General features: G+C 37.8%; 2 protein-coding genes across 3 annotated transcripts in view; one reads left to right on the plus strand and one right to left on the minus strand.

Annotated features, from left to right (window-relative positions):
* The window catches only part of fdxr (ferredoxin reductase), a 51,070-nt gene extending 33,988 nt beyond the window's left edge, over window positions 1-17,082 (plus strand). The window contains exons 8-14 of one of the 2 annotated variants that reach the window (XR_013194380.1): window positions 426-533; window positions 789-873; window positions 6,148-6,326; window positions 8,928-9,099; window positions 12,209-12,382; window positions 15,042-16,162; window positions 16,388-17,082. Coding sequence is in view for 1 of the 2 variants with exons in the window: in XM_077200276.1 (XP_077056391.1) it covers window positions 426-533; window positions 789-873; window positions 6,148-6,326; window positions 8,928-9,099; window positions 12,209-12,382; window positions 15,042-15,172 (849 nt within the window). In the remaining variant the exon portion in view is untranslated. Of the gene's footprint in view, window positions 1-425; window positions 534-788; window positions 874-6,147; window positions 6,327-8,927; window positions 9,100-12,208; window positions 12,383-15,041 lie in introns of both variants that reach the window. The other variant, XM_077200276.1, reaches the window with a different exon arrangement.
* mrpl38 (mitochondrial ribosomal protein L38) lies at window positions 16,457-22,858 on the minus strand. The gene is made up of 9 exons (XM_077200278.1): window positions 22,715-22,858; window positions 22,096-22,281; window positions 21,760-21,891; window positions 20,052-20,254; window positions 19,893-19,965; window positions 19,127-19,172; window positions 18,804-18,962; window positions 17,334-17,470; window positions 16,457-16,673 (listed from the first exon to the last, which is right to left on the minus strand). The coding sequence occupies exons 1-9, from the start codon at window positions 22,800-22,802 to the stop codon at window positions 16,537-16,539; spliced, it is 1,161 nt and encodes a 386-aa protein (XP_077056393.1). The 5' UTR covers window positions 22,803-22,858; the 3' UTR covers window positions 16,457-16,536.
* Between the last annotated feature and the right edge of the window lie 5 nt (window positions 22,859-22,863).

Consider the following 22,863-nt stretch of genomic DNA (forward strand, 5'->3'; position numbering starts at 1 on the left):
AATTTTGATTTCATGATGACTTTAGGTTCTTTGTGGGCTTTCTAGACTGTACATAATCCATTCCACATTATTTTATCTATTTGAATAAAAGTTTTGTGTTTCATGCGTCTAAAAGGACCAACAGCCTCATACATGCTGCGAAGTTTTGACAATGACATCTACAAATAAGTGTGCCATTCTCTCTCGAAATTGCAATGACTGACATAGTAATAAACCATAGCAATGGACCGGACATAAATATAATATGTCAAAATATATGTGCAATGCATTAAACAATGTAAATGCAGACTAGAGTAATAGAAAATTCAGAAATTGCATTTTTTACTTGAAACCACACTTTCCTGTTTTAATTACACAATCAATTTATCTAATGTATGTGTAGTAATGTGGATCCAACTGCTGTCCTCTCTGGCTTTCTCTTACAGGAGACAGATATTACCCAGAATTCTCTGGCTGTGTTGGCGGGCAGTAATGTGCGAAGGGTTTTGATCGTAGGCCGGCGTGGGCCTCTTCAGATCGCGTGCACCATCAAGGTATGACTCCTCCTGTTTTACACCCTCGGAGTGAATGAATTCATTTGGCAGGGGATTGGTGTGAATGTGGAAGATAAAGCAGATGAACTTGTTCTTCGAATTTTAAAATGCATGGGGAAAAAAAACAATGTCTTGCTTAATGGAAAAACACTCATGAAATATGATACATAATTGTATTGTTTATTGACTTTGTAAGTGAAAGGTTGAAGAACTGTATAAGCCCGCAGGGAATTAGACTGTTTATTTTGTCTTCAGGAACTCAGAGAGATGGTGAATCTGCCGAACACCAGAGCCGACATGATGCCCAATGACTTTGAGGGCATCGCAGAAGCTTTGAAAGGTAAAAGCATCACAATTGAAGGGTTTGTTCACCTAAAAACAAAAATCTGCCATCATTTACTCACCCTCTTGTCAATCCAAACCTGTATGACTTTCTTTCTTCTGTGAAACACAAAAGAAGATGTAATACATAATGATCAATAACAGGGAATTATGTTGTTGGGCTCCAAAAATTAAAACTCAAAACTGCCATAAATACATTTAATATAATAGTTAATGAAGGTGCTACTAGCGATGTCACACGTTTTTTAGGCCAAAACATTTTTTGATACAAACACTACACATCTCCTCACTATCCGCTAGCTGTCTGTTCCCTGAACACACTGTAAAATAACGCGGTTTTTGCAGACAACCCAGACTCCAAAACCGGCAACAAAAACAAACTGGGCTTACCCGCACCACGAAACATAACAAACTGTTCCAGCCAATAACCGACAAGAAGGATTTGGGGGGTTAGTGTGCGGATGTAGCCTGGTTAAAACCAGACCCTTCTCAGTCGTAATTGAGTTAGGGTCTGGGGAAGGTTCATTCACAGCTCATTTCCAAAAGGGCGTCACCGACGGATGTCGCTCAAATCCCTCGGGGCGTAATTGGATAGACCTTGGATATGACGATCTTGTAAAGCCCGCCTCAACATTTGTGATTGGTGCCTTGATTTGGAAAGATTGAAAATGAGCTTGAATGGGCTCTTCGCCAGACTAACTTGCAGAGCAAATCTGTTTAATAAATAAATTTGCCGGAAGTACGTCTGGGTTTTCCCAGGCTAGCGCGGATGAGGAGGAGGGAGGGTCTAGCTAGCCTCCGTTTTGTTTGACAATACTTTAAACGTCAAAAAGAAGTGACGTCACCCGACATCGCTTAGGCCCCGTTCACACTGCAGGCAAAAGTGGCCCAAATCAGATTTTTTTGGGGTCAAGTGACCAGGTCAGACTTCTTCAGAGGTAGTGTGAACTCTCAAATCTAGCCCAGATCTGATTTTTTCAAATCAGATTTAGACCACATACATATGTGGTCCTGAATCAGACCCAGATCTGATTTTTTTCAATGCGGCCGCAGTGTGAACAATCAAGGCGGATTTGATGCGACTTTTACGTCAATCTACGTCGACATTTGTCACAATTATGCGCCGGCGAAGCCCTAGACACAACAGACACAGACAGTAGCCTAACATTAAAAACTTGACTAGATATGGAGAACAACGATGAAGCGAGTCAATGAGAGTGAGGTGTTATATCTAAGTAGTATATGGGGAGATACTTCAATTCAAGCTAGAATGACCTACCGTAACCGGTCCTTTTTTGAAAAAATTCCACACGAAATGGAAGAACGGGGACACAGGAGAACAGCGTCTCAGTGAAACTATTCACGTCATATTCCCACCACTCCTGGCTTCGTCTACGCATCCACACAGATCTCTGTAGTGAATTTGCAACCATAAACCCGCAAAAGTTTCCATTACACAAACATTATGAAATAAAAGCGAATATGCTTACTTCCTCCATAACCTCCCGAACTTTAGTGCAACCGAGTGCTGCGTCTGATGTCATTGTTATTGTTCTTTTGCGCATGCCGGTTAGTTTGAAACCTCAAACAGTTCACACTGCAATCAGATATAGGTCACATTTTAAAAGGTAATGTGAACAGCCAATCAAAAAATCGGATCTGAGCAAAAAATCAGAATTGAGCATTAGGACTTGCGGTGTGAACGGGGCCTTAGAGCACTTTTAATAAAGCACATTGACTGCTTTTATAGTAGTTTTTTTTGTATGGTGAACTTCCTGCCTGGTTTCCAGACCAAACTGTCAGACCGATTTTAATTCGGTTTCTTTAATAACATTTGTCTTTAAGTTCACTCCCACAACATCTTCAAAAGCAAATTAGGAACTATCAGTAATCTTTTCCAGCCTTCTTGTCTTTAGCCAAGTTAAGCCTCTGTACTTTCAGAAACTAAACACGTAAAAAACACACACACATTTAGCTGTTGTTTACAAGCAGGAGTCTAGACCTCACATTCCAAGAAAAAAATGTTGAAACTTGGGGACTTTTTGTAGATAAACCGATGTTGGGCAGATACAGGAGACAGGAAGATGTTTATAGCTAAAGAAAAATGTAATTCTTTCCTCCATACTTGAATTTTGAAAAAAATGTTGGGGGGAATTTTGGTTTTTGTAATAGTTGTCTTTGCATAAACTACCATTTTAAAAGTTCGGAGTCAATGGGATTTATTATTAAAGAAATTAATACGTTTATTCAGCAAGGATGCATTAATTTGATGAAACGTGGCAGTAAAGTCATATTATGTTTTAACAGATTTCTATATAAAAAGTGCTGTTTTTTTCACTTTCTTTTAATTCAAAAATGTAACACGATTTCCTCAAAAATATGAAGCATAACAATCGTTTTCAACATTGATAATAATCGGAAATGTGTCTTGAGCAGCAAATCATCATATTAGAATGATTTCTGAAGGATCATGTGACACTGAAGAGTAATGATGCTGAAAATCCAGCTTTGATCACTGGAATAAATTACACTTTACTATATATTAAAATCGAAAACAGTAATTTTAATATTGCAATAATATTACACAATATTACTAATTTACTGCATTTTTGATCAAATAAAAGCAGCCTGGATGAGCAGAAGAGACAGACATCAAACTTTTGAACAGTAGTGTATGTCCAACTTGGTGCAAAAAGAAATGCCTTAATGTTCTTTTATAGTCTTTTGATTTTACTTCAGTTTATTTTTTTATTTTTAGTGTTCCTTTCAGAAACATCACCCAACTGTCACGATTGGCTCTGTACAGTGAGTGAGTTTCCAAAACATCTTTGTGTAAACCTGATATTCTCAGGACATAAATTATTTTAATCTTCTCGATGAACTGCATTCCACATCTGGTACTTTAAGGGACTTTTACTCTTCATTGCATTCCTCTAAATTGTTGGTTTTCAATGGGGGCGTTCAGAGAACAACGAGGGGGAGTTGGAAGCTCGGTGCTTTTGAAAGGGATAATGAGAGTTCACAAGTTTACACCAAAGATCCAGATTCCAGACAAGATTAAACATGTAAATACTTGCAAAATAATTGCCTACAATATTCTAAATCTGCCAGTTTAATGCGACATGTAAGCTATGTATCGTTTCTTTTGCAAGGACTCTATTATGAATATATTTTTAATATGGGCCTAATATTTATTAATTGTTCTATTCTATTTTATTATTTAACATTTTTACATTTAACATGCATAATCAAACATTTAACATACAACAAGAATTGCACAACAATTTTAAATGTCTACTCATTTGTCTGTTTGAAAATGATTCATTCATTCATTCATAATGCTTTTTCCATGTTAATGTTTTACGTTGATAAAAATTTATAAGAATGCTTCTCGTTTGCTGATTGGCTGTTCGCGGTACAGCGCTGCTGTTAATTACATTTTGAAAGTCACATTTTGTAACAGTTAAATTTTTTGGCTGCTCCTCACTGATTGGCTGCTATTTGCGATAAGCCACATAATTCAATTTTGAATGTCAAATGTGTAACCGTTGCATTTGGTTAACACTGATATAGGGTAATTTCTACTTCAGGGACTTTTTTGCTCGCTGGGAAACTATGATAATAATATTCCCACTTTTCAGCCAAATCAAATCTGTTATTTGGCTTTGAGTGACATGCTTTTTAACTATGAAATCGGTAACTTTTAGCGTTCTTGCGGTAAATAACACAATTGCAGGCGTCTTGGTACTGTGCAGGGAACGTTACTGTGCTACTCCGCAGCGTTGCCGACTTGAACCAGTCAGGGGCTGTTCACATATCGCGTTTAATGCGCGTGCAAATTAGTTATTTCAAATGTAGGCGGGTGACAAGCGCCTTCATAATAGAAGCGACACGGTCGGTTGAAAACATCTCAAGTTTTCAGAATGCAGGTCATGTGACAAAACCAAGGGGGTAATCCATTGACTTCCATTCATTTTGGCGTCACTTTGACAGCAATTAACTTTTATATCTGAGGCGTCCAAAGACTTCATTTGTCCATTATTTATTTCTAAAGAAACACGACAATGTATAAAAGGCTCCATTACTTTGTATCTTACGTTATGGCCCCGTAGAAGCCGTTTTTGTAAAAATAGGCTAACGACTGCGTCATAAACACACGACTCTGTCGCACAGTAGAGAAATTACCGTATAGACAGGAGGAGATGCTCGCAGGCAATCTTTTACTGTCTATGGGGCAATCGGGGGGGGACATGGAGGCATAAAGTCAAGGAGAAGCCCATAGATAGAGAGTCCATAAAAGCAACGGGACAACATATTTCAACGTTTTTGAGGAATTAGGTGATTCAGATTTGTCTTGGCACAGCTACTAGAAGATTTACAACTGTCAGACTGTCGAAAAGCTCAGTTTGAGCCTACGCAATCGCTCAGCCATCAGACAGGAAGTGCAATAATCGGGCTTCAGTTTTCTCCGTTGAATTCAATGGGGTCGCTGTGTCCATTTCTTTTACTGTCTATGGACAAAACCAACCGAACAGCTTCGGCCTTTCCGTGACAAAATCGAAGGCTCGGCCGAACAGCTGATCATGGATAATGGATAGGGGGCGCTTGCCCAAAAAAGGTTGAGAACCACTGCTCTAAATAAACATACTAAATAATTTTTCATTAAAAATGTAATAATGCAGATCGGTTTTGTGTGATGGGTAGGTTTAGGGTTACGGACTAGAAAATGTCATTAACTCAGTATAAAAAACATTATGCCTATGGAATTTCTTCGTAATGATAGATGTACCAACGTGTGTGTGTGTGTGTGTGTGTGTGTGTGTGTGTGTGTGTGTGTGTGTGTGTGTGTGTGTGTGTGTGTGTGTGTGTGTGTGTGTGAGTGTGAGTGTGAGTGTTCCTGGTAAACCCTATGTTATGGGGATGTCTCCACAAGGATAGTAATACCAGACATTTTGTGGGGAAATTTTTTTGGTCCCCATGATGAAAACAACTTATAAATCATACTAAATTGTTTTTTGTTTTGTTTTTTGAGTGTTTTTTTGTGTAAAAATGCAGAAGGTTTTCTTTGATGGGTAGGTTTAGGGATAGGGTTCGGATTAGGGGATAGAATATACAGTTTGTACAGTATAAATATCATTATATCTATAAAGTCCCCATAAGACATAGAAACTCAACCTGTGTGTGTGTGTGTGTGTGTGTGTGTGTGTGTGTGTGTGTGTGTGTGTGTGTGTGTGTGTGTGTGTGTGTGTGTGTGTGTGTGTGTGTTCATTAGACCTTCCCAGACCGAGAAAAAGACTGACGGAGTTGATGATGAAGGCTGTAAAGGAAGGAAGAGATGATAAAGTGGAGAAGTGCTGGGGTTTCCGCTTCTTCCGCAGTCCCGTGGAGGTTCTCGCCGGGGCTGATGGAAAAAGAGCTACAGGAATCCGATTGGCTCTTAATAAGCTTGAGGTAAACGTGCAAGACCGAATAACAACCATAATATCCGATTATGTGTGCTCTGTCAACATACGTTAAGCATAAATGTTGAGAAGTCAAGTCACCAAATCAAAATTGACCAAATTGACTTCCCTAATACATGTTTGTGGTCTTAATGTGAGCAATTCATCAACGTTATTTATTTTCAGTGTCTCAGAGTTCACAATCTAATCTTCTAAACTTCAATTAAACCAGCTTGAGAGGAGTGTGTCTCTTATTATTTTTATTGTTAATGTAATCAATCACTCCCCTGACCTGAATGCAGCAGATTGTAAACAATCTCTAGTCATTAATTATTCTATTGGTCTGTTTGTATATAATAATATTTCTGAACCATTAAATGTGAACATAATGAACATGAAAGGAATTTGCTCTCCCACACATAGCTTTAAGTAATTTAAACCAAAATGTTTTTGAGTTCATGGATTATGGAGATGACTGCACAAGTCAAGACTCAAAGTGTTTTTTACTCCACCTCAAATCTGGAAAGTCCTGATGTGCCTGAGAGAGAAAAACGATGTCACTAGAAGTGCGTCAATTGTGTGTCATAAATCCAATCTTTCTGTTATCAGATTGGAATTCGTGGAGTTGGAGGGTGTTTTGCTAAGTTAACTGTATGGAAACGGTTCATTAGATTTAAATGTGAAGTTTACTTATTCATGAAATGAAACTGAAATTTACAATGATTAATCTTTATCTTTATATTTTTCATCCTTTTCACAATATGCACTACCATTCAAAAGTTTGGGGGCAGTGTTTTTTTAAAAGAAATGTATACTTTTAAAGACATTTATGAAGTTACACAATATTTCTATTTTAAATAAATGCTATTCATCAAACTTTGTTGATCAAATAATCTTTAAAAAAAAATCCACGCTTTCCATACAACCATTTTCAACTTCTACTACTACTAATAAATAATGTTTCTTTAGCAGCAAATCATAATATTATACTGATTTCTGAAGGATCATGTGACACTGAAGACTGGAGTAATGATGCTGAAAATTCAGTTTTGATCACAGGAATAAATTATATTTTAAAGTATATTTAAATAGAAAACACTTCTTTTAAATTTTAATAATATTTCACAATATTATTGTTTTTACTGTATATCTGATCAAATAAATGCAGCTTTGGTGATCAAAAGAGACTTCTTTTAAAAACATTTTTAAAAAAAAAGACCGAAAACTTCAGAATGGCATCAATTTGCCTTTTATTTTTTTATTTTTACATCTGATAAATTACATGATGTGCTGATTAATTTATTTAATTAATCACAAATCGGTTTTGGCTGAGGAAATTACCAAAGGATAATTTGAAGACATTGTGAGATGAGAAAAGTGTTAAATAGACATTACAAAGTATTACAAAAAAAATGTAGCCTATTCAAAACACTTGAATAGACTAAATTTTATTTGATTCAACATTCAAACTTTTAGGCTACAATGTGTCTATAACATTTTTTCTTTATTGTTAAACATTAGAAGTGTAAGCATTGTGACAAAAAAACAAAAACAAAAAAAAGAGGCTCTGAATATTTTCTTAATCGAAATTTAGATTCAGAGTGTTTTGTAAACTTGTGCAACTGATTCTTTGAAATGAACCAACTCTTAACAATGACTTGTGTCATCTCATACTTAAGAATGACAAAACATGCTGTAATGGTATTTATATTACTTTTAAATAAATACATTTCCAAAAATAAAAACATAAAGCCACCATAAATGCATTTAATAAATGTAATGAATGAATACAAAATATAATAATATAATAATTAATTAAATAATTTAATAAGGCACATTGACTGCTTTTATAGTACAATCTTTGTTGTATTTCAGTGTGAGACACTTCCAGTCTGGTTTCCAGGCCAAACTGTCCGACATATTTTAATTCGGTTTATTTGTTTAAGTCTTTAACAATATTTGTCTTTAATCACTTTTGAAGCTGACGTGGCAGTGAACTAAGAGACTCTCAGTAATCTTTTTCTGCCTTCCGGTCATGAATCAAGATTAGGATCTACTCCTTTCATGAAAAGAATGATGATGTTTAAAGTATGTTTGTTGTGAAACAGATAGAGGAAGATGTTTATAGTTAAGAAAACAAGAAAATGTATTGCTTAAACTAATTTCTGGGAATTCTGTCCTCCAAACTTGAATTTTGATATGATGCTGTTTTTGTAATAGTTGTTGGGTCACAGGTAAGAATAACTTTACAGTAAAGGTACATTTTAGGTACCAGTATGTACCAGTAAAGGTACATATTTCATGAATTACAGATTGGGGCAAAACATATTTAGCATACACAACCATTTAAAAGCTTGGGGTCAATGAGGTTTTTTATTAAAGAAATTAATACGTTTATTCAGCAAGGATGCATCATGTATTTGATGAAAAGTTTTGAATGAATATTCATTAATAATCAATATGCTGTCCAGCTCCAGAAATCCATCTCCGTTCATCTTCTGACATTTCTTGTATATTCCTTATCAAGCAATATTTCCTGGTTCTACCATTTCTATGAAGTAAGACATCTGGTGATGGTTTTGGGCAGAAGTGAAGTCTGTGTTGTCTGTAGGGTTCGGGTGACGGCACGCGTGCGGTTCCCACCGGTCAGCTGGAGGATCTGGAGTGTGGTCTGATCATCAGCAGTATCGGCTACAAGAGCTTTCCCATCGACCCCACGGTGCCCTTTGACCCCCGAAGAGCCATCGTGCCCAATGCCATGGGAAGAGTGCTGGACACAACAGGTGAGAGGAGTGTGTTTGTCCACTATCAGAGTCCTGAAACCAGAAGCCATGAGGGAATTTTTTAACAAGAATGTTATTTTTTTCCTCCAGGACCAGGCCCTTCTCAAAAAAATAGCATATAGTGATAAAGTTCATTATTTTCCATTATGTAATGATGAAAATTAAACTTTCATATATTTTAGATTCATTGCACACCAACTGAAATATTTCAGGTCTTTTATTGTTTTAATACTGATGATTTTGGCATACAGCTCATGAAAACCCAAAATTCCTGTCTCAAAAAATTAGCATATCATGAAAAGGGTCTCTAAACGAGCTATTAACATAATCATCCTGAATCAACTAATTAACTCTAAACACCTGTAAAAGATTCCTGAGGCTTTTAAAAACTCCCAGCCTGTTTCATTACTCAAAACCGCAATCATGGGTAAGACTGCCGACCTGACTGCTGTCCAGAAGGCCATCATTGACACCCTCAAGCAGAAGGGTAAGACACAGAAAGAAATTTCTGAACAAATAGGCTGTTCCCAGAGTGCTGTATCAAGGCACCTCAGTGGGAAGTCTGTGGAATAGGGCTGTCACTTTTGAGAAAAATCAAATTCGAACGGTTACGAATATCAAGTAATGTATTCGAATATATTCGAATTTCTACGAGATGCCCCCCCCCCCCCCCCCCCCACAAAAAAAAAACACCGTAACGGAGATTCAATCACAAATTTATTAACAGTCTGACAGTCATAAACAGGACTCAGGCCTGTCTGAAAACATTTTTTTTGACTTAATGTTTTAAACAGCAGGTTATCAATTTAATCTATATAAAGTGCCACTAAGCTACATGGAAAAAAACTGCATCGGAACAGCACGGCACAAACAATAACGTGACGGCTTAAACAGCAGGAGTAAGGCCTATAGCCTAGCCTCATTTCTTATTTCAGTTCATTTCTTAATATTGTTTGCTAGAAACACCAATTTATCAACTTGATCTGGGTCAAGTGCGGCTCTCTTTTTATTGGCGATGTTCCCCGTGGTGGAGAACACGCGCTCAGTGCGCGCACACGTGCCTAGCACACACAGATTTGCGCGTCAATGTTGAGATAAGTGGTATACGGTGTAGCTGTAGAACCCAAAATATTTCCAGACTCGACTTTTTAGATGAGTTGAGGTCGTAATTCTCCGCTCGGGCTGTCGTTCTGTGCGTTATCTTCCATTTTCAAAACAGGGAGGCTATTATTCGCTTGATTTGGTCATGGGCTTACGCTACAATACGTTTGGAGCGCCCGCTCCTGGATGAGATGGCAAACAATAATAAAAAACAAAAAACGGTCTAATCATAGACTGTAAAAAATGCGCTAAACATGGCACTTTAAAAACCGGATAGTTTATTTATAGTTCGAATACGGATATTTCACGTCATGTTCGAATGCATATTCGAATATCGAATAAAAAGTGACAGCCCTACTGTGGGAAGGAAAAAGTGTGGCAAAAAACGCTGCACAACGAGAAGAGGTGATCGGACCCTGAGGAAGATTGTGGAGAAGGACCGATTCCAGACCTTGGGGGACCTGCGGAAGCAGTGGACTGAGTCTTGAGTAGAAACATCCAGAGCCACCGGGCACAGGCGTGTGCAGGAAATGGGCTACAGGTGCCGCATTCCCCAGGTCAAGCCACTTTTGAACCAGAAACAGCGGCAGAAGCGCCTGACCTGGGCTACAGAGAAGCAGCACTGGACTGTTGCTCAGTGGTCCAAAGTACTTTTTTCGGATGAAAGCAAATTTTGCATGTCATTCGTAAATCAAGGTGCCAGAGTCTGGAGGAAGACTGGGGAGAAGGAAATGCCAAAATGCCAGAAGTCCAGTGTCAAGTACCCACAGTCAGTGATGGTCTGGGGTGCCATGTCAGCTGCTGGTGTTGGTCCACTGTGTTTTATCAAGGGCAGGGTCAATGCAGCTAGCTATCAGGAGATTTTGGAGCACTTCATGCTTCCATCTGCTGAAAAGCTTTATGGAGATGAAGATTTCATTTTTCAGCACGACCTGGCACCTGCTCACAGTGCCAAAACCACTGGTAAATGGTTTACTGACCATGGTATTACTGTGCTCAATTGGCCTGCCAACTCTCCTGACCTGAACCCCATAGAGAATCTGTGGGATATTTTGAAGAGAAAGTTGAGAGACGCAAGACCCAACACTCTGGATGAGCTTAAGGCCGCTATCGAAGCATCCTGGGCCTCCATAACACCTCAGCAGTGCCACAGGCTGATTGCCTTCATGCCACGCCGCATTGAAGCAGTCGTTTCTGCAAAAGGATTCCCGACCAAGTATTGAGTGCATAACTGAACATAATTATTTGAAGGTTGACTTTTTTTGTATTAAAAACACTTCTTTTATTGGTCGGATGAAATATTCTAATTTTTTGAGATAGGAATTTTGGGTTTTCATGAGCTGTATGCCAAAATCATCCGTATTAAAATAATAAAAGACCTGAAATATTTCAGTTGGTGTGCAATGAATCTAAAATATATGAAAGTTTAATTTTTATCATTACATTATGGAAAATAATGAACTTTATCACAATATGCTAATTTTTTGAGAAGGACCTGTATATATATATATATATATACATCTAAAGGCCCCATTCGTAACTTGTGGCAAACCTGGATTAGTTAACGTTTCGAGTCATCTGTATGACAGATAAAATAATTGTATACTGCATTCTTGTTTCCTGCAGCGTTCTTCTGCTCACCCTGTTTCTGCTATTGTTGTATAATAACCGCGTCATCTGCAGCTCTTAATGTGGCACGGACCGGAAAGGGCTTGCATGAAGAGTGTTTGGCTCTAGATATAAATATTAGAGGATGTAGCGCCGAAAGATCAATACCGTAAACGACCCGGAGCGCTTGTGCTGCTCACTTTAATCTCTAGAAATAGTAAAATGGCATAATTATGTCCCTAGGTGTCACTTTGACTTGAGTTCACTTGACTGGATGTTAAAATAACTTCTGAAATCCATCCTGTGGCCGAGCACACCACAGTTTTGGTGGGAAAGGGGTGTTTGTGTATAGATATTCATGGAGTGTATAATTGTAATTGTGTGTGTTTATTTTGGGCAGGCCTGTACTGCAGTGGCTGGGTGAAGCGGGGTCCCACCGGTGTGATCGCCACCACGATGAACGACAGTTTCGACACGGCACGTGTTTTAATTCAGGATATGGAGGCAGGCCAGCTTGATCTGTCGGTCACCAAACCGGGCGCACAAGCGATCACTGCTCTTCTGCAAACACGAGGTCATGTTCACACAGACACACTTTACTAAAAGCTAGTGAGCTGCAGCATCCTAATTAAAGTCAAGCGAACATGCGAGCGTTTACGAGCGCTCTACATAGGCGACTTAAATTCCTAAGTATCAAATATCAAAAAAGGAAGTACATTTAAGCAGTATCACACCAGTATGATGGTATTTTAGTGCCATAGTACGATTAATAAAACTTAACATTATAAGAATAATTAAATCAATGTTTTGAGAATAATTAGGAGATTAAAGGCATTGTATTGTGTGAACGAAGTCTGAGAAATACCCCAATATTACGACTTACAAGTAGAGATACACCGATTGATCGGCTGGTGACCGGAATTGGCAGATTTTCACGTGATCGGCCGCGACCGACCGGTCAGTCTGACATATTCCGATTTTTTTGCCGGTGAAATGCACTCAGGCGCCGCATGATTAACATCGCGCAACATCAGCATCACATGTGCACACGGAACGCACATGTAGGAAACCTCGTGAATTATGGCCGTTTCACACCGCAAGCTTGAGCGGCGCGGGTTTTTTTCCCGCCGTGCATGTTAATCAATGAGTGCATTCACACCGAGAGCAGGAGCGTCGCGTGAGCGTCAGTGAAGCGGGGTTTCAGTCTATTTTTGCTGCGCTGCTTGCGCTCAAATAAAGTGATTGTTTAGCCTGGCTGGACATGTGGCAGACGAGAGAAGAACTGTTTGCGAAATAAAACTTGCCATTGATGTAAAAGTGATTGCAATAGGCCTGTGTGTGTGTGTGTGTGTGTGTGTGTGTGGCAAAAAAAGAAAATCTGTATCCCACTACAACTTTTGTTGGGAAACAAGAAATGTTTCCATATTCACTGCTCTTATTAGACATGATGTAAAGTATTCACAAAATAAAACACTTGATGATAGGAATCATCTGTACAATAACTTTTTGTGTATGACATTGACCAGCCTACTATTTAAGTGCAATGCATTTTTAAATCATTTTGATAATAATTCACCGCCGAAAGGGGGTTTCAGAACAATTGAATATCCAAAGGCTGTTTGCTTTATGAGTGAAACGGTATGGTCGTCTTGGTTTTTCAGTAACTAGACATTCTCAATTCAGTGCAATGAAGTTCGATCGTTAGCCTTCAGAAGAATAAAATAATTAATTTTGATAGATGGGCCACGTGATAGCTGTCTTTGCTAAACCTCGTTGGTAAAACAACAATAGTAAAACGATAACTTAAACAATTCACGTATTATCGTTTCATTTACCTTGGTCAAACCAATGGCACAACCAATTACCTTCCTTTCAGGGGTAAGTAGGCCTACCTTGGGACGACGATACATATCATGTCTATGGGCACGACACCTGTGCCTGAAATAACCGAGAGGGCGCGTTCGCATTAACGCACGTCACCACTTTTTACCAGGGTCGATCTTCTCCCCACCACTTTTTAAAACATCTTCGCGGCACGGATTTACCAATACAAATTAATAAAGCATCTCCAGTTAACTAGCAGAGGATTCATTTTGTTCGTTTGTCAAATTAGAGTCGTTCTAGCGCTGAAATGTGTTGCTTTTTAAATCAGGTGATCAAAGTGCTCGTTGCCGCTGCGATCAGTGAAGCGGATACAGTGTTGTCTTGTGGCTCGCCCAGTTTTCACACGGACGCGCGCTTCAATCTATCGCTGTTGCGGAGACTCTAATCGTTACGGTGAAATCACAAAATAAAATGCACACAAACGTGTCCCTGCTTGATATAGACTGTTATAGACGATTGATAAGACGTTTTGATGAGAGAGAAAACAAACTTTTTGCTAAAAAGGCTTAGCCTTCCTCTGGCCACGGACTTGAGACCAGCAATATAGCCTACAATTCGAGTGAAATTTTCCCCCTCAAAAGCAGCCTGACTGCTTCTACTAGTTGCTTTTATAAAGAAATGCTGCACATAATTTCTGGTCTAGGATCAGTTTCCTCCACTCCATAACCAAATGATAAGCGCGACTGGGCTGGCTCAGCTGTGGTCTGTGGAAAACGACGTAAATTGCATGCCGTGCGCACGCGCATGATAATTCATTTTATGCAGGATTTAAGCATTTTTTTTCGATAAACAATTTTTAAATAAATGAAAGCAATATAATTTATAAACTGCAGGATTTAAGCATTTTTTTTGATAAACAATTTTTAAATAAATGAAAGCAATATAATTTATAAATTGCAATGTTTTTATTAAATTGTGATCACTTTAAATACAAATTCATTCATTTGCACGTTGTGTCCGAGCCCGACCCGGCCCGACACATTAACTGTAATTACGAGCGAGCACGTAAAATCAAACGACCAATCAAAATTCGACTTTGTCTAACAGACTGTCCTTAATTCAAATATTATTAATTTAGCTTAATATTCACAAAAACAAGAAAATTTGAAAATGTAATTGGCAAATTTGATTTTTAAATAGCATATTTTATCAGTAAAATCCCGTTTACATTCATGGTGATCTGAGGGGGCGGGAGAGTCCCGTTGAGGGGGCGTTGCCCCATTCTGGTTGTGGTTTTGTCATGGAATGTTTTTGTTTAGATTTTAGATTACCTTTTTATTTTCAGTTTACAGCAGTCATTAATGGTTATCATTAAAATAAGTTCATCATTGGGCCATGCGTGTCAACAGGCGTGAGGACGGTGCTTTTTCCACAATGGGAGAAGATTAATGCGGAGGAGGAGAAGAGAGGCAAATCCCTGGGAAAACCCAGGGAGAAATTTCTGGATATAGACGAGATGCTGAAGATCGCCTGGTCCTGAGAGCTGACCCGATGGAGTCTGCAGAGCTGTAATAAACCTGCCAGAACTGTATGACTTTCTTCTGATGAACACAAAAGATGACGTTTGGCAGAATGTGCACGCTGCTCTTCTCCATACAACGAAACATGATTAATGATTGAAAATTTGGGGTTCTTACACAAAAGAACACGGAATTGCACACAAATGATATTTATGGTACTTTTCTTGTGCATTGTTGTACTTATTTTTTAGTTCAACAGCCTCCCTTTCACTAATAAGGGCATCTGAGGAATTCTTCTTAACACAGATTTGATTTCAATTCAATTCTTGTGATTTGATTCAATATCTAACCACTAACTAGTAGTAAAGAGTAAGAGATCGGTTCACGTGCCGTTTGGACTGAGGCGCTTCAGTGATCTGTTGAGTCACATTTACAAGCGCCAAAACGGTTTTGTTTGAATTGCGTAATACAATTGTCAGAAGCTGAGAATTTGTTTGATATCGAAAGTAACATGCAACATGTCTGTGGTGTTGTTGTCTGTTTTCTCTGCGTGAGAAAATGAATGTGGCGTCGTGAGAGCACGTGAATTGCATCATACTCGTCCCATACTGGTCATAATCATTTCAGGAGAGTCCTGAATTAATCAAAACCTAACATTTTATTTGTCTGGTAAAAATGTATCATGCCAACTACACACTTATAAGCCAATTCTGAAATAATAAATACATAACATCAATTGCTAAAAGTATGAATTTAAGAATAAGAAATGCATACCTGACAGTGGAGAAACACACAGCAGTGAGAGTTAAGATTACCCATGACTCTTCTGCCATGGGTTTCCATTAACTACCCATATACCATAACAAAAGAATATTTACTACACCAATGATTTTGGATTCGTTGGACACTTGTGTTGGGGAGAGCCTAGGAGCCATATCAGATATCTTGAAGAGACACCACACAAAAACAAGAACAGAATTCTCCTACACTGTAAAAAGTGATCAGTTAACGTACTTGTAAAAATGTATTCATGTGCCCTTGTAATCTTTGGTCAAAAAAGTGAGGAAAACCGTTGCCTTTAAGTAAATAAACCTCATGCGTAATTGAGAAACTTAAGTTATATGAACCTGACAGTTCCACATAACTTAATTTTAAAGTTTTATTTATTTCATAATTTTAAGGCAACAGGTTTCCTCACTTTTTTGTAATCGGTTATTTTGATCAAATATTACAAGGGTACATTAATACATTTTTTAAAATCAATTTTGATTTTATTGTGACTTTAAAGGAAGATCACAACACAATGGATAACATATTTAGTTTATTACAAACAAAAAAAAACCCTGCTGTTTCAGTTGAACAGTGAACATACATGCATATGTGTTTAATAAATCCCATATGTGTGTGGTGCTCCATCTCTGTAGCGGTCCATGTATCTGAGAGGCTGTCCGTGAGGGTATTTCTTCTGGGGTGGGTGATACACCGGAGGTCTGTTGTACTCAAACACCGGCTCTCTCATATCTGTGGAAATAAATCAAGCACAACATGAGCTAATCAGTTATTACAAGATAACACTCATGACCCTGTTCTTAAGATAGATTTCTGAGCGGATGTTAACCTCATTGGATCACAAACCACATGTGAATTGTTACCAAGATTTGCTGGAGAAAGAAGATGTTAATACTGTTAAAGTCCCCCTGTGGTCAAAATCAAGCTTTTAAATGTTGTTTATGTCTATGTGGTGTTTTTAATATGCTTTAAAACAAACCATGTTTAGCAGTTTATGCAGCCAGTAAATGGTCTGGAAAGCCCAAAACATTGTACATTTTCATTCCTTGAAGAGTTTTTTAGGCTCTTTAAAAAGTTTCTTACTGTTGCATTAAAATGGCATTGACAGACCGACATCACACATTAAATAATGATAAAGCAATCATTGGTTTTGTCTTATAGGTGCCAACTATACGCAACTGTATTCTGGAAATAAGCCTCAAAACAAAAACGCAACCCTTGACAGCCCAAATCTATAAATGACTTAAAAAAACAAATCCAAAGTTGCTTATCAGTGCAACCCTGTACACGTGATAAACATTGTTTTGAGACATGGCAAAAATAATTACTAGATTAGATTACTAGATTTTCCAGAAGGTCTGCTCTTCAATACAATAAAGGACGTTTACTCACTAAGCAACTCATGAAAGGTCTGAGTTACAGACTGATCCCATTGGCACTGGAAAAATGCAAGACCTGCTGGTGTAATAACATCCTGATGTTTCCTGTAGAACTCCAGCGTTTGGAAAGTCCGTTGCTTCAGATAGTAACTAAAAACATGACAGAGATACAAAATAATTACTTTGGCAATAAAACGTTTGCTTAATCCCATGCAAGTTGAAGGGTCTTTCTGGGGGGTTTTCAAAGGAGTTCAAAAATAAATACAAACAACATCTGTTTGATTTCAAAGGCTGCATTTATCATTGAGGCCGTTCATTTCAGAAAAGTAGCCCTTATAAAACTGACTGTTATTCCTTATGAGCCATAATTACTATGAAATTATGTATTTCGCAAGACAAATACAAACTTCAAAGGACAGTGCTTTCGAAACGAGATCAATTGTATTGCAACTTCTAAGTTTGTGGGAGGAAATTCGGGAAGTATTGGGTGAATCTCAAGAAACCTTTCAAGAACATGTCCAGGTCAAATTTCACCCCCAAAAATCACAAGAAATGATTAAAATGTTACTTGAAGGGACACATTCAATTTAGTTAATGAACAAAAAAGTTACAATGTCAATACCTCATCAATCCTTCCAAAAATTGTTTTTGTCTTACCCTGATTCACTATGGTAAGCATTTATATTGTAGAAATGTTGGGATGGTTTTCCCAGGAAAATTGAGTACATCTAATATATATTGTGAATGCTCATCATTGCGGTTATTACGGTGATTTTAAACATCATAAAATCACCAGCTAAAGACCCCCGCATTTACGTAATTCAAGTGGGTCATTCTTTTTAAGGTTCGAAAATAGAGCCCGATCTCATGAAAGTGCATATCTATACAACGAATGTTATTTCTCGTGCCATTTATACGCCAAAAATAGTTTTTGTGTGCATATGCTACGCAGTTTTCGCGTGCATATGATACACACTTTATGGCCTGTAATACGCACACACTCCCCACCCCTAATCCTACCCAAGGGGTTTTCAGTGCGTAGTACATGCCCGCTAAAACCATTTTTGGCGGATAAATGGCACGAGAAATAACATTCATGGTTTAGATACGCACTTTCTTGAGACTGTGTTGGAAAATATGGGAATCCATATAAATACGTAAAAAACATCCCTGAAACTCCATCCGCACAGTCACGCACTCGCAGAGCCGAAGCACAACTAAAAGAATGTGGGCCAAAAGTTACATATTGTAACTTTAAATTAAGAAATCAGATGAGAATCACCTTTAAGAATAATAGGAATTAAAATAAAAGTAAATAAATTATCTGGATTTTGGGGGGTAAAATGCTTGTCATGAAAACACGGTAATAAGCTAAATGTTTTAATGGTCAATTTATTTTGATAATAGGGTGAAAAAGGACCCAGAATTGTTTTCATGAGACGTATAATCAGTGTCTAGAGTATCTGAGAGTAAAACTACCCACCACGGCGAGGGTCGGAGTTCATCACTGTAATCAACTGGACCATCTTGTTTAAACAGGAGAAAGGCGTATCTGTGAAATCCAGTTCCTCTGGCTGGAAACGGGCTGATGTAATGACAGACCTCTTCCCCTGACGTCACAGCATTTCCCCGGATATTCCCACTGTAATGTTTTAGTAGTTAAAAACTGACATAACCACATACTTTGTCTCAAAAAATTAATTCTTCCGGTCTGGGTTTTCCAACCAAGGCCGGGTGAGAATGATGTCAGACAATGCTGTACTGAATTTTGTTGAATTATGGCTCAAATAATGCAGGCATACTCACACTAGCCAATGAAGATACTCCTTCTCACCATCCAGGAGGTGTTCATCTGCACAAACACACACAGCTTACTTCACTGTATCTCCATCTAGTGGAGGAACTTAAGAACTTCACATTTTACTAACTGCTAACTAAAGTGACATTTCTGCAGGTCAACTGACCAAAAAGCACTTAACATCTCAAAAATGTGATTTAAAAACCCCTCCAAATATCATCAAAAATTAAATAATGACAATTTATATACAATAATATGAATCAATAAATTATTAGTTATATATATGGTATATTATAATATACTGTATATATTACAATATATTAATTATTATTTTTTATATACAGTATTTATATTCTAGTTTAAACGTTTGGGGGCCAGTATGATTTTTTAAAAGAAATACATTTATTCAGCAAAGCTGTTTTTTTGTTTTTTTTTACTTTCTATTCATCAACGAGTCCTGAAAAAATATTGTTTCATGTTTTTTTGGAGCAGCAAATGAGCATATTATACTGATTTCTGCAGGATCATGTGACACTGAAGACTGCTGTAATGATGGTGAAAATACAGCTTTGATCACAGGAATAAATTACAGTTTAAAATATATTCAAACATAAAACTTTATAAATAAATGCAAAAAATATATATATATATATATATATATTTGGATATGCACTTTAAAAACTGCATTTAAAAATGTCTGACTGAAAATACAGAATATGTACAACAGATATCATTAGATCAAAATATGAATTTGATGTAAATAATTGGATGTACCTGGGCTGGTTAACAACAGCGTCCAGAGTGAATTCTCTTCCGCTTCGAAATGTATCCGAGGTGCTTGTGCTGCCTGTGGATTTCACACAAACAGTGGAAATCAAAGCCGGTTTCCTAGATTTCAAACAGAAGCAGTCTCCACGTGTTCTGAAGCCTCACCTGACTCGGCGTTAAGTGATTCCCAAAATGCACGACTGCATCGCTGTCATCTCCGTAAGCCACATGCAGCATGACCCGTGGAAGAAAATATGCCATGGGAAAGAGGTCCTGGTAGATTCGGTAGTGTTCGGCGAGCCTCTGGATGTGGAACGGCCCGTTTGTCTTCTCCCACTGCGTCTTTACTCTGTCGAGGGAAATGCGAACTGGAAGCAATAAAATAAGAAAAGGTTGCATGAAATGTCCTACTGCTGATTAATATGATGTAATGTCTAGACAGGCGGCCTTTGCAGTATGTTTCTATACCACTAAACATTTATATATTCACACTTAAAAGAAAAAACTAAATTATTATCACTAATATTAATATTTTTTTTGTGACATTGTTTTTTCATTAGTGCATAAAAGGTTACATTTGTAATGTACAACTGTAAGTATACATAAAGATAGTATTTGTTGTACTCGATTTATTAATTAATTAATTTAAAGTCCCCCTGTGGTGAAAAACAAGATTTTAATGTTGTTTATATGTCTATGTGGTGTTTTTTTTATATGCTTTAAGACAAACCATGTGCAAATTCATAATTCAACACCATTGCTGAGTATTTTCTCCTTAAAACTGCAGTGAATTAAAGACTGCCTTAAAAACGCGTCTTGAAATCGCTGGTGTTTCTGACGTCACAAACGACCTTGTAACCAATCAGATCAACGTGTGATCGTCAACGAGTGGATCTCTGAGCTGGTGTGAGTGAGTGGAGGCGGGGCTCATTTGCATATTCATAGAACCGCGTTGAGTTACATTCAAGCTATGTTAGGGCATGAAGATTTTTGAAAAACTTTTAAATATGTAATTTTGGTGATCAAGATGAGTTTTAATGGATGAAATTACAGGAGGGGCTTTAAAAAAGAACAGTAATGAGAATTAGTTCGGTTGGAAAATGTGCATAAAATATCACAATGCAAACAATCCTAAAAGCAAGCTTCATTGTTTTAAGTGAAATGCATATTTTTATAAGTTTCTTTTGATTTCTGATGCACCAAACAGAAATCACATAATTCCCTACTATATAGTAGGAGAAAAACAGTATGTGGCAAAAGAATCATGTCCGAATTAATAGTACTCATAAATGAATAGGGGAAAAAAAGAACCCGGATGACCTGCTACTTCCGGTGAGATTCTGAAGTGTGCATATGATGGACACTTTACCATCCCATGAGGCCACGGGAGAGGATTTATGAATGGCAGTGAAGTGACACTGGTAGGTCACATGATAATGACAACATGGCGAATGTAGTATGTCCAGATTACATTCATACTACTCAAATTTTTACTATATAGAACATACTTTGTTTAGCGGTCGTGAAATAATTACTTTTTCTAAATAGGTACTCAAGAGAGAGTATGCGATTTCGGACGCAGCCAATGATCTTACTGCGTGCTTACAAATTCAACATCAACTTTAAGAGGTCACTGATTTGACCTTGAACCTGAAGATATTCATTAGATATTAAATATATATAAAATATGCTTAAATATATAAAATATGCTTAAATATATAAAATATGCTTAGCAATTGAACCCCGCTTTCAGTTACTGTGTGATTTTCATATACTGTGAATATTTTTCATCATCATTCTGCATTTGATTAACCTGCTTTACTTCCTCTTCAGAGATCAATCGTAATGATGCAGTGATGCCTGAGTCACTCACATGTTCGTAGTCGATTGGCTCTTTCAATCTCTGGGTTCTTTTTGTTCTCCTGCACGATCTTCTTCCTCTCCTTCACCTCTGTCTTCCTGGAGGGACGCTGATACGGGAGGCCGATGTTGACCCGCGCAACGGCTGCTCGCAAAAACAATCAAAACCTCATGACAGGTGAATGTTCACTGACAGCAATCAATGATGTCACCCAAACAAACCCACACAGATACATTGATATTTGATATTATAGGTTATGTCATAGTGTTTCAGGGTAAATTCACAACTATGGATTTAATGGGTGTGTATTCATATCTCAGTGGCTCAAGTCGATCCGTGATGACTTGCCTTCTTTCGTCTCCTCCTCTCTGTATTGCCTGTAGGTCTTCCACCAAACATCTCTCCGGTCGGCCTCCTCCGCTGCTCTCACATATCGAGTGTAACTGCGATATTTCTCCAGAGAGTCCAGCTGGGTCCCGTCGATGTCCTCATTGGGCATCGGACCCAGAGGAGGGGACCGGTGACACAGAACAGCTACAGAAGATTCAATAGAGGATGTATTATTAGTATAATAAAAAGTAAGAAAATATTGTAATGTAAATGTAATAATAATAAAAAATACAATTATAAAATATGTTGCAATATAAATATTATAAAAACAACAACAACAATAAATATATAATAATAATTTAACTTTAATTTAGAGCATCTCAAGCAAGAAGTTAACTCAAAGTGCTTCAGAAAGATAGGAAAAATAGATACATGACAGAAAGGTTTGACTGAAAATACAGACTAATCAATAAGTAAGTACACATATCACAATCAATATGTAGGTGTAAAATGTACATGTAACGTTAAAGGTCATTCAGACCAGCAGACACAGACACACTCACATACAGGAGTCACACTGCTGATTATTTAACTCATTAACTGCACATTGACGCAACTATCCTCCAGAACCCCTCACCGGTGGACCGAAGACCCCTCACATGATGCTTCAGGCTCACATCACCCGCCGCCCGCAGGAGAACACACACCGTTCCGCGCAGCGCCATGATGGACCGCTCCAGCAGCGACGCCGAGAGAGTGACGTCAACACACAGAAACGTGACGTGA

The sequence above is a fragment of the Siphateles boraxobius genome, unplaced genomic scaffold, assembly GCF_051911475.1.
Source record: "Siphateles boraxobius isolate OS27281-9 unplaced genomic scaffold, OSU_SipBor_1 46, whole genome shotgun sequence".
In the NCBI taxonomy this organism is placed as follows: Eukaryota; Metazoa; Chordata; class Actinopteri; order Cypriniformes; family Leuciscidae; genus Siphateles; species Siphateles boraxobius.